Consider the following 13,136-nt stretch of genomic DNA (forward strand, 5'->3'; position numbering starts at 1 on the left):
AATGGGAAGCGTGCCAATACACATAGCCTAAAAGTTAAAAGTATAAAAACGAATACATAAAAATGAGACAGTAAGTTAACAGCATAATAATTAACAACATACTGTTACCACGCAGTTATTAAAAGTAGCATTCCAAGATTTAAGAAATGTCCCCCCCTGTTGCATTTAAAAAGAAATACAAAATTAACATGTAGATTGTTTTATTAAAAATAACAGGTTATTTATTGTAAAACAAAAAATGTTCTAGAAATTACATGGATGTAAACACGTATCCAATTCATCTTCCAGGCGAACCTCCGGTTGCTCTTAAGAGTACACAGTCTTACAGTCCGTCCCTTAAATATTCACCCGGTATGAGTGGCCTATTTCCCTCATATAAATTTACCATTTGATTTTTCGGAATTTTCTTCCCTTTCTTAAATTTTAATCGAAGGCAAATGAATATCTTACGTAAATAGGAGCAAAATGGGAATGAAAGGGGTGAAATCTTTACTTGCAAACATGCTCCTATTTTTTTCCTACTGACTGATATATTTTTAGGTGCAAATGTGAGTAAAAGGCTCGCACTGAACATCGCTGGTAAGGTGAACCTCCACCCTATTCTCTCTTTTTCAGCAGCCTCTTCCATGTTTTTATCTGAGGATTTTCTTCAACTTCATCCTATTTTTTTCACCCTTACAGACCTCCCTACTGCTGCATATTTAAAGCAGGCCCATACCATGATAGTGCCACTAACAAGTTTGATTGTCGGGATGATGTGTTCATGGTGATACATGGTGTTTCCTCCACTATGACACATTGTACATGGGTTCAAAAAGTTAAATTTTGTGTTTTATTTATTTTGTTTTATCTATTTATCTATTCTGGTATTAGTACTCTTTATTTGTCCTTACATTCATATGAGGAGGGGCAGGGAGAAAAGTGAAAGACATGCAGTAAGCAAAAGGTCGGCGATCAAACTCAGGACTGCATCAAGCTTTTTTATAGCGTGCTCAGTCTACTGATGAGAATCATTTTTTTTTAAATAAAATAATATCTTCCCTTCAGCAATATGTTTCTCTGCCTCTTATCTAAGTGCAAGAAAGACAGTACCATACATGAACAAATATTTTTCTTTTAACAGATTATGCTGCTTAAATTGTTGATCTCTGCAGTTCCCTCAAAGGTATCATTACCAACAGGCGCTTATCACCTCTATAAAAGCGGTTTTAGCATTCCATTGCTCTGGGGTGTAAAGCTATTTACAAGAGCACAATGTAAATATAGAAATACTTTAGATCTGCAATTATCTCAAACCCCATCATTCTCTATGGTTATAAAACCATTTCCATACAGTTTAAAGTTTTCCTTTTAAAGTGATATAATTTACAATACAAGTGCAAAATATTTGATACATCTCGCCTGGATTTTGAAAAATTTAGAGCAACTAAAGACTGTTAATAGCCAGAATGTACTGCAAATGCATTCTACAAGAGGTTTAAGAATATGGAATCAGCAATAGCAATAAAAGCCAGTTATGATGACTGATTTCTTGATTAAAGCGGCTTTTGCTTCTAATAATTTGCATGCAAGTGTTTTATAAAAAGATATTTTAATGGTGTGTTCATAAAGTAGATTTGCTAATTCACTGGAGTTGTCAAAAAAGAGCACTCTAAACCCTAAAACAGAATCATATATTCAGATTTAATGCTGAATATGTTCTTAAAGTACTTGTGAACTGATCACATGGACTTGATGGGGTTTTGGTGAACATAGAAATTGTGAGTGGTTCTTTGTTTATAGACCAAACGACTTCGGAAACATAAACAGTTATCTACTAATCTGTTCACAAAAAAAAAACATAACAAAAAACATTTTTTTTTTTGTCTTTTATTTTTCATGCCGTAGAATAAAGCAGGAACACATCATTAACTATTATTGCAGAATATATACAAACTTTTCTAGTCATTCGATAGAACATTTGACAAGTGAATCTCTTTTAGAGACAACATTATTTTCATATTGTACACAAAGTAGACCTTTGCACACAAGTAGTTTTTGCTATTGTAATAAATCAATGCAAAAAATCAGTCATATGAGCACCATATAACCATAAGAAGAAGAAGAAGAAAAAGGAGAAAGATGTTTTTTTTTTTCTTCGCTTGTTTCTACCATTAAGGTTTATGTAAGTCTATACAGACTTGAATAGCACACTGATATCCTGCCATAAGTTTGCAAGTATAACAGTACAGGTATACCTTTTCACCCAGGCAAAGGCTGTTGAATAAATGCATGCCTCAGACTACTAAGAAACCATTCATTAGTCCTGTAACCAACCACTCGCGCAGCACCAGCAGCTGTTGTGCTTTGCACTAAGAGTTCAGAAACTTTCCTCTCTAAAGTACAGTTTGACCTACTCAGCTCTGTTTGCCTTTTCCAAACACAATAAGAGGTTGTGATTGGTTGTGATATTAGCACCGTAGGCAAGGCTGTGTTTGAGAAATAAGAAAGACACACGGCAAGGCTGTGTGAAGTGGAAATGCAGAAGGCTAGCACTGCCCCAGGCTGTGCTTGATGATTTCGCGGGACTGTGGTGGGATCCTGTCAGGGAAGACCACCTGGAACTCCACCACCAAGTCGCCCCGTTGGGATGGGCTTTTGGGCTGTGGGAGACCCTCGCCCCTTAGCCGCCGGACCGCGCCTGGCTTGATGATGTCGCTGCATGGTAGAGGCATCATGCGGTTGTCTAGGGTCGGTACATTGACTGTGCATCCACAGAGAGCCTGGAGAGAAAACAAAGGAGAGATAAAGTTAGATCTTGAGGCCTACTGTCAATATTAGCTCTAAAACTAATTAGGTAAAGTGATGCATACACAGTTGTGTAACTGATGAATATTATGTATGTGTACTTGTGAAAAGATTGACTGAGTTATGCAACAGTGGTACAGATGTTATTATCAGTGTTCTATTTCCCTCCTGTGTGTGGGAGTCAAGTGTTTCAGTGACTGATGGGGAGCCAAAAGAGGATGGAGGAGCTATTTGAAATGTCAGTCTCTGTGACTGCTGCTCTGCTAATCTGTGCGTGGGTCGGTGGAACTGAGAGGCCGAGGAAGAGTGAGCCAGAAGAAATGTCTCTCTCTGCTCTCTCTCCCTCCGCCTGGTTTGTTGAGGCTACAGTGAGAGCAATGGCTGAGAGGGAGGCTGAAGTGCGATTCGTGGGTGCAGTCAGCAGGCAGGGCTAAATTTAGCTCATTTTTTTTCTTTCACTCTGCAGGGGCTGCTGAGGTAACTGAGGTGTTGGCAGACTGCTGTCGTTTGGTTTGGTGGGTCTGTCAGGCTACTGTGAGTGGTGGGCTGAAATGCCCAGACTGGAACATGGTGTTCTTTTGAGACTAGATAAAGAACCTGAAATTTTTATCTAGAGTACTTAATATGATTCTGTTTTTTTTGTTTTGTATTTAAGAACAAAAGGCAGTAGATTGTAGCCACTATCTCAGTTGTGAGTATTTGAAATATGGGACATGTGGACCCAAGAGTAGACTCACCTCTTTAAGAGTGATCTGGGCTGTGTAGACAATGTTGGCCCCATCTCTCTTGTACTGTGGGTGATCCTGATCTCTTAGAATAAAGGTGATGTCTGCAGGGGGGCTATTAGAGGTCTCATCTCCCTCCCTGGGGAAGGTGATCCTGGTGCCTGCCCTCCAGCCTTTCTTCACCACGACATTTAACACCTTCTCCTCAGTTCTCAGGCTCCGGCCATCAGGGTTGAGCCGACTACGTGTGATCTTCATTTGCTTTGTGCAGCCATGCATCACTTCTTCCAGCGTCACTGGGAGGTCATGCACCACGGCCTCGCCAGACAAGTTCTGTGTGCCCTTCCGCAGGCCTGCCTCGTAGCCGGCGAAACCGCCGAGATTAGTGAAAGTGGATCGCCGGAAGGGGTTAAAGAGGTCGTCATCGCCATCGGGGTCGCTGCCGAAGAAGATGTCAAAGTGGTCTGAGTTGTGGAAGAAGGAAGAGAAGGTGGCGTGGGGGTCATTTTGGAAATTGTGGCGGAAGATGTTGCCTTGGCCTGCTGAAATTCCATTTTTAAGCCCTAAAAGGAAAAGAGTAAAGGAGTTAAGGCAAATTGCTCTAGATCACATTTCCTTATAAAGAAACATTTTCTGCCATAAAAACAAAAGAGTGATGTCTATTTTGGGTTCTGAATAATTAACCAGTCATAATGCACTTTTTTTGCAAAATAATTTTAACCATAAACTTTGATCTACAAGTTGGCAGTTTTGATAGACTTATTCAAAAATGATAGATTAAATTCCATCTGCTCACCTTCTTCTCCAAATTGGTCATAAATGCTCCTTTTCTGGGGATCATTCAGGATCTCATAAGCCTCTGCGATCTCTTTGAACTTCTCCTCTGCATCAGGGTCGCTGTTCTTGTCTGGGTGGAACTTGAGGGCCATCTTCCTGTAGGCCTTCTTGATCTCATCTTCATTGGATTCAGGCAAGATTCCCAGGACCTTGTAGAAGTCCTTGCCTGTTGGCTTGATGGAAAGGCAAGGTGTGTCCGGCTCAGACTTGGTGCTCTCCTGTAGTAATACAAATTTTTTCCATTTAGACCACTTAGTCATACTTTCTCTATGTAATAAGTTGTACTTGGGTTTAATTTGAGAAAGGTTATATAAAACCAGTGGATAATGATATCTATTTATGAATTAGCGCTCCAAACTGAATAACTGGTGCAGACTGCAGTGCAAAATCTACAGTCATCAAGAAAAATTCCCCTTGCCAATAACTGCCTGAAGGGAAACACCCGTATCTGTGCTGCTAAGGAGATGCACACAGTTTATAGGCTGATGCTCAAATCAACGTAAGAAAGAGGGGGGGTTATCCATGTGAAGCAAAAGACTTTCCCCCAACAACTGATAAACTGTGCAGCGATTGGCTGATGGGGGATCCGCGTTTTCTAGCATGTGTGTGAATGAAATGACAGCATATCGTAAAGATGCCGGTGAAGCACAGACTAAGATAAAATCTGACACATAACTTTAGACTGAAACACAATGAAGAAACGTATTTTCTCCTTACCGCTGATGATGATGATCCGGAGCTGTCACCCCTGTGCATAACTCGTACTTTGCACTTCACATTTCCATTCTTTTGCTTCACACCGAACTGGGTCCAGATGAGAACCATGATGGGAAATAGGCTGTTTTTTGGGTTGAGTGTTTCAAAGAGTTGCTACGCGTCGCTGTCCACTGGAGTTGTGGTGCTGAAATCTCTAAGCTCCGTCCTGTCTGAAAGCTCTGCTCGGCCTCCTTTATATACCGCCGCCGCAGCTCCCTTTCACGGATCTTCAGCCGCCCACGCAACCCGGTCGAGATTTCCCGGGACCGCCCATTTCCTCACGGGATGCCGGTGTGCTCAGCACGCTCGGTGGAAAGCCATTGGTGCTCGCGCGATGATCATGCGGATGTTGCAGCCTCCATTCCCATCTCTAGTCTTGTTTCCGGAGTTCTTGAAAGCAGCTAGAGCAGACAGTCACGACTTTGTACATCGAGTCCTCTTCTGTAGATAGAACAGACTAGGGGAAAAAAAGAAAAGAAAAAACTGTCTGCACAGGCAACTCCTGAGTATTAAAAACTCAAGGATGGAGTCCCTCTGCTAAGATGATTATTAATATTTATAAATATATATAAAAAAACATATGAAGCACCAAATAGTCTTTATACTTTATCTGTAAATTACTATATGAACCTTGAAGTAGCTCAAATTTTCTCACATTACAACTACAAATTTAATTCAATAATACTTTATCAAAAAAGGGAAAGTCAGTAAAAAACAAGTGTGATATAATTTTTAAGTATGAAGGCAATGACATGTTCACGTTTTACACATTTAAATAGATATGTAAAAAGTGTTACTGGGCCTATATATGCTTACATGTTTATATGAATACCTTTAAAGAAAATCCAGTTCAACAAACCCCGATAAGTAACCTAATAATATTGGCAGATAAATTCTCTTGTGCATTATTTAATATCAGTCAAAATTTCAAATGTTCTTTAAAGGGTCCTGAAAGGTGTTTCTGAGAAAACTAGTTAATGGAATGTAAAAACAACAATAAACTAAATAAACAGCATCATGAAGGCCAAGGAACATAGCAGACAGAAAAACCGAAAGCGAGAGGAGAAAGAGTACTTTTCAATACATCATCCAGAAATGAGAAGAGCATGGCATAAGCCAATCCACATGCACACTGCCATTTAACAAGCCGTGTTTGAAGACCATGGTAACTGCAGAGCTGCAGAGATTAACCAGATACTTCAGAGGGTTGAATCTGTTGATACAACTTTTTTCTTGTGTGGAAAAGATGTCAAAAATTAAGTCTCTATTGAAAGAATTTATAAAGATCCTCCTTGTAGCTCATTACATGCCTCATTGGGACAATAGTTAAGGAAGGCGGAACTCTATTTTACTGATACCATAATAGATATTTGGCTTAGATGTAAAATGCTACGTGTAGTCGAAAATTAACTTTGTGCATCAACCTGAATACTCCATGCTTATATTGACTTGTATTTCTTCATCATTGTTCAGAGTTGATGGCACGATGTAAATTAATCCTGTGGAATAACTTAAATGAAATTTATATCCAACCCCTGCATGCATAGCAAGATTTGATAAATGTTCTTTATATGCCTTCTGACCAAGTTTTGACCACATTTTCAAAGAATAATCTGGAAAATTATTGGTCTATGCATGTAAAAATTTTGTATAAACAAACCATAAAGAGAGGTATGATTACTCTTCTGGCACTACATGAGTACTTTACTTGCACAGCAAAAACATATTTATTATCAGTTCAAAGTGGCACTGATTAATCATCTCGCCTTACAATTCCAGTGCAATTCTAGATTTGGTTATTGTTATTGAAGAGGTAAATTGCACAAAATGTTAAATTAAAGGGAACTTGTAAGTTGAGTTCGTGGTTTGTTAGGAATTAACAATTTAACTTGTAAGATGTTTATGCATTCATGCATGGTTATGCAATCTCTCATTATAAATGACAATGATATATGAGGTAAAACAGCTTTTGACTCTTTTTCATTTTTGTCTTAATGATGGTAAAAGTGATAGAACATATTCTGATAACTCTAGTTTGGTAATATTTTATGATTTTATAGCAGCTTGTTGGTTAAAGCTGACTAGTGAAATAATTTTGGAGTTAATACAAGTCTATTGTGAGATTTAATGTGTAACTTAAGTGCAAAATAAGGACTTAACATCCATTTTAGAGCCAAGAATCTAGAGTGCAAACACAATGATAGAGACAAAACAACCTTTATGGATGTGTAAATCTTATCTTATGAAATGTGTGAGAAAAGTCTAGTTTCCTAGATTAGACTGAAGCTAATATTATCTTAAGGGCTTCATGACACATACAAAAGCACAATTAAATTAGAAGGTTAGAATGTTCCAGTGACCAACATAAATACCTTATTCCTGCAGCTCTAAATAGGCCTTTGAAGTTTGCAGGTAAGAGTAGAAAGCAAAGCAGGTGTTTATATAAATGCACCCGCCTACACATGTCAGCATAAAATGCTGCTGCTGGATAAAAATGTAGGCAAAGCAATGAATGCAGGCCAATTGACAAGCAGCTGTAGGAGTAAAAAAAAAAACAGCCTCATGTTATGTAACCCAATGTGTTAAAAAAAAGCATCAGACTTGTGAGGTTAGACTGTACATTTTGTGATGTGCTGATTTTTGAGATTCTGACAGGTTTGGTGTAAATGCATTCTCAACATTATAATCGAAAAGTGTGATTGGTTTTAAAATTATGTAACAAAAAAGTACAAGAAACAGAGCTTCAATGTTCTTTCCCCTCGTGGATGGAAGCATGAGCAGATATTACTGCTGTCAGGGAGGAGGAGGAGCAGACAGGCATATCAAAACTATTAATCAAATCCCAGCAATCACAGAGCTGAGCGGAACATGCAATATGTTGGATAACTTCAACTGATGCACTTGACCCTACATTAGTTTACATATTGCAGATTTTAACAGGGGCTTACATGAAAACAATACACAGAGCATATAAAAATGTGCATACTGCTGTAATGTGAGTTTCTGTGCAGTAAACTGATAAAACAGTCTTGAATCATTTTAAAAATCTTTTCAGTTTGATTTGACATTTATTTTGTACAATTGCATAGAAAAACATATATGTTGGTGGTAAAAATTAAAAGCTTAAATGAAGCTGCAATAATCTAAAACTTGATTTAAGCTTTTTAATTCAGTTTCAGCATTTATTCTCTGTAGGATAAAAACAAACAAATAAATAAAAAACAAACTACTTGACTTTTTTTCCACTGCAGAAAGCTTTCTCAATTCAAAATGTCTGGAGTAGTCTGAAACTCCAGGCTTTATAGAGGAGTCCAACAAAAGCCTTGTTATGGCTTAGAAAACATGCAAATTGAACTGAAAACAGGTCCACCTTTTTGAAATGGGGAGTCGTTAAGGTTGTCGTTGGCCTTGCTTACAGGGCCAATGATTTGACCACCTGCATGGCGATGAGTATTAAGGTGATAGTCGGAAGGAATCAGCTCTAAAACTGTGATATGGGTTTTCAATAGCTGAAACCTGAGGCCATCCCCTCTGTTTAAGGTTGGTTTTTCTTTCTTTATGTAAAAGACTTCCTTCACACCACTTTCAAACCTGTCTTCTTTGTCCAAAATGTGAACATTCTGGTCTTCAATAGAGTGTCCTTTGTCCTTAAGTTGTAGGTGGACTGCAGAGTCTTGTCCAGAGGTGGTAGATCTCCTGTGTTGAGTTATGCTTCTGTGGAAAGGTTGTTTGGAAAAGTCCAGTGGTTTGTTTTCAACTTTTTTTGGAATGACTATGACCTGGATGACTGAGAACCTTTACACGCATTCCCTTTAGGAGTCTGTCAGCATACCACATAGCCCAGGCAATATTACCCCTCTGTTCCCTGCAAAGGTTGGTCCTCCTAATAATAATAATAACAATGATTGAACATCATTGATCTCTCAGTGGAGATATTCACTTCTGCATTTTAACCAATCCTAAGTGGGCTGCCACTGTGCGGCGCCTGGGGAGCCTTTGGGGGTTAAGGGTCTTGCTCAGGGATTGCAGGCCATAGTGCAGGCTATGGGGATCAAAACCAGGTACTTGCAAGCTTCTCAGAGCACAAGCACACTGCTCTAACCACTAGACCACCGCTCCTACTCCCAACTCCTCTTTGACCTCTCTATAAATTATAGCTTCAACTAAAGAATACAAATGATCATTTGTCAATAGAATAATACTAACAACACTGTATTTCTAGCTTGTTGGATTAAGAGGCTATACGTAAATGATGCTTGGTTTATACCCAAGAGAATTAAATGCAGGGATTGAATCAAAAAGATATTTAACAAAACTAATGCAGGGAAATGCATACGTATGCACTTTTTAAAAATCTATCTGATTTTATTTGTTTTTCAATTTGATTATATGTTGGTTATGTTTCATGTCTAGAGTGGACAAAGTTCTAAAAATTTTTTGATTATTTTATTTTTCATGTATCAATACCTCGCAAATGAAATTTTTGTGCAACAAATCTATTAGGCTATAGTCTAATGAGAAAAAAAACTCAAAACATTTGACCTTCATGAAAAACAAATAGACTTTAAACTTAATGTTATTGTTTTTATGCTCTTTTATTTTGACATATCAAATCAACTCAAATATTCACTGAAGAGGGACAGATGGACCTAAATCAGAACCCCAGGGGACACCATGTTTCACTGTAGCAACAAATGAAGATATGTATTTTACCTGATTATATTATAATCTTGCATATAGACACAACTTGAATTGGTTTGGTTAGTAGTCTTTTATGGAATACATTCCAGAAAAAAAAAAAAAGATACAAAATACTGAGGTATAATAAAGCGCACTCTTTTATTTATTCACTGTTCCATATAACAGGACAAAAAAATCAATATGAAAGTGAGAAAATTTTTATCTGTTAGGATTCTTTAATTTAAGCAAATGCTGTAAAAACAGTAATTCATAGAGAATAAAACATTATATTATGAATACAACGTTGTCAGCATATGGAGGTCACACATTGATAAAATGCAATATCTACCTTGTTGCTTTTTCACTCCCATTGAAATCTGCAGTTCTATTTGGGTAACAGCACTCATACTACAGGATTACGACACACAGCGTATCATAGTCATAGATCTGAGCAGCATAGTCACAGGGAGTGTACATAAATGGTAATACTTCCTGCTCCATGAATCTTTCTCCAATGGAAGATGGAGTTTCCTGGGGATTCTCCGTACGTTCTACAGGAAATAGCAGACAAATATGGTTTGAACATGACCAACCTGGAGCATCATGCTCCAGATTGCAGCTCTTGGATACTATTCACAGATTGAGCAAGATGGAGTGAATCAGAACAGGCGACATTCGCTGTCCAAGCCCACGAGAACACTTTGGCTGCTTTTGGTCTCCTTTTTTTCCTGTTCTTTTCACACATTCACACTATCGCGTTCTTTCTCGCAGAAACACAAAGTGTCCTGTCAGTCTTTTAGGAAAGAGCCTCACATAAAGCATCAAGCAGCAGTGACACGGTTATTGTTAGTTGGTGAGAAGGCTCACATGCATCCTGTTGTTCTCATCATGTTTTCTGTTGTCACACATCAAGTTTTCACAGCAATCACAGGCTCCAGTCACCGTTTGTTCCAGTGCACAGAACATAGCTGTGTTTATATTTATCTACTGAAACCTCACTTTTCTAGTTAATAGACATGATAAATAGTCATAATAAAAAAAACACTTTGCCAGTTCCTTCTCACAGTTGCATACATTTTCTGTTCATATTGATAGCAAAATATATCGATAGACAAAGGCTTTCAATTTTTTATTGATTTTATTGTTATTTATATCTTAAAACACCTTTCATATTGTAAGGGACAAAAATCTATCTATCTATCTATCTATCTATCTATCTATCTATCTATCTATCTATCTATCTATCTATCTATCTATCTATCTATCTATCTATCTATCTATCTATCTATCTATCTATCTATCTATCTATCTATCTATCTATCTATCTATCTATCTATCTATCTATCTATCTATCTATCTATCTATCTATCTATCTATCATCTATCTATCTATCTATCTATCTATCTATCTATCTATCTATCTATCTATCTATCTATCTATCTATCTATCTATCTATCTATCTATCTATCTATCTATCTATCTATCTATCTATCTATCTATCTATCTATCTATCTATCTATCTATCTATCTATCTATCTGCACAGGCAGGCAATTTGAAATGAAAATGGGAAACAGGAATGTAGTGAACAATTTTGATATGATGCTGATTTTCCTTTATTCACAAAGGGTTTGAATTACTATATACCATTAAACATACATACTATAAACCAGAGGCGTAGCCAGAACATTTTTATAAGGGTGGCCAGGCAATAACCAATGTACAGTGATGGTTGGCAGAAACTAGATAGACACCAGAACCTCAGGGTCAATCTCTACTGTTCCAACAGGAAAATTAATGAGCAAAACATCCATATTTTCAAAATAAAGACTAACTATACTTTCCCACAGCCTTTGCTAACAAATAGAGGAATATATTCAAACATCTGTGCCCCTTGGATAAAAGGTATAGTAGATAATATTCTTTCAGCTTTGAGTTTTGGGCAAACATCTTTTCCATTGTCATTATTTACCTACTTTTAACAATTATCATTCTGCATAAAATTGATATTTACAAGTACTAATATTTATATAAAAAATTGATTTATATGTTTTTATTAAAATAGCTATAAAATAGCACACCAGACTCCAGTAATCTCATCAAGTCATCATGTTCAGATTGGACTCACTTGATGAGATGACTGGAGTCTTGTGTACTTTTGCTTGGTTGGAAAGAAAACCTGCAGCCACACAGCCCCACTTTGACACCCCTGGTCTAGGGCATTCTTTCAACCATTTTGAATATTGATTGGATGGGTTCCAACCACTTCCATCGGCACAGACAGAGATGGCAAAAGTACTCACTTTCCCTACTTTAGTAAAAATACAGTTACTTGTGTTAAAAAAATACTCTGGTAAAAGTGGAAGTACTGATTAAACTTCTTTACTCAAGTAAAAGTAACAAAGTACAGGCTTATAAATTTACTTAAAGTATAAAAGTAAAAGTAGAAACCACTTTTTTCATGCCATTGCCTACATTTTAAATGGATGTCTGCCAATAGGACTAGATCTCCGTTGTGTTCATTTTCAATCATCTCGTCATCCATACTACTATGCTAACGCCACCGCCACCAAGCTGCAATGATTTGCCGCCAATGAATACCGCCGAATCTGTCGATTCATCTTGTAGTGGTGCGTCAAATGCAACGTAGATTCCCATCCAATTAGATTGAATTTGGTATTGATGACATGAAAAATAATAACGGTAACTCAATTGAAATGATTAAAAACTAAAGTAAAAGCTCATTTTTTAAAATGTAAGGAGTAGAAAGTACAGATATTTGTGTAAAAATGTAAGGAGTAGAAGTAAAAAGTTGCCATAAAAATAAGTAGTAAAGTAAAGAAGAAATATCAGAAAAATCTACTTGAGTACAGTAACGAAGTATTTGTACTTCGTTACTTCCCATCTCTGGGCACAGATATATAAAATTGAGAGAAAGAATTAGCCGCACTAAGGAGCTCAGTGAATTCCAGCGTGGTCTATAGTACAGGATGCCACCTGTGAAATAAGACCTGAGGTGACATTTACTCACTAAAGTTAAGTATTAGTACTAGTACAGTAAAAACTGGATTGGAAATAAGAGCACTTAAGCCACAAGGTGGTCTGCAATGTACAAATTAGAAGAGTGGGTTCAGTGTTTAAAGCCAATAATGCTCTGAGATTGCCACCTTTATGCAGTTAAATGGCAACAGACCTACAGACTTCATCTGGCCTTAACATTTGGTAAAGAACAGCCGTGAGAGCTTAGCTCTATGGATTGAAGTTTTGTGGGCAAGCAGGTGTATTCAAGCCATCCATCATCAATTTCAACACAAAATTTTGCATGATCTGGTGCAAAACACTCTGGGTCTGTT

At 37.4% G+C, this 13,136-nt stretch overlaps 1 protein-coding gene across 1 annotated transcript; it reads right to left on the reverse strand.

Annotated features, from left to right (window-relative positions):
• Positions 1 to 1,872: 1,872 nt before the first annotated feature.
• On the reverse strand, positions 1,873 to 5,401 carry zgc:122979 (uncharacterized protein LOC641576 homolog). The gene is made up of 4 exons (XM_038274916.1): positions 5,067 to 5,401; positions 4,309 to 4,567; positions 3,525 to 4,075; positions 1,873 to 2,762 (listed from the first exon to the last, which is right to left on the reverse strand). The coding sequence occupies exons 1-4, from the start codon at positions 5,172 to 5,174 to the stop codon at positions 2,529 to 2,531; spliced, it is 1,152 nt and encodes a 383-aa protein (XP_038130844.1). The 5' UTR covers positions 5,175 to 5,401; the 3' UTR covers positions 1,873 to 2,528.
• Positions 5,402 to 13,136: the final 7,735 nt, after the last annotated feature.

This window comes from Cyprinodon tularosa, unplaced genomic scaffold (genome assembly GCF_016077235.1).
Source record: "Cyprinodon tularosa strain WSP-4 unplaced genomic scaffold, ASM1607723v1 ctg94, whole genome shotgun sequence".
Lineage (NCBI taxonomy): Eukaryota > Metazoa > Chordata > Actinopteri > Cyprinodontiformes > Cyprinodontidae > Cyprinodon > Cyprinodon tularosa.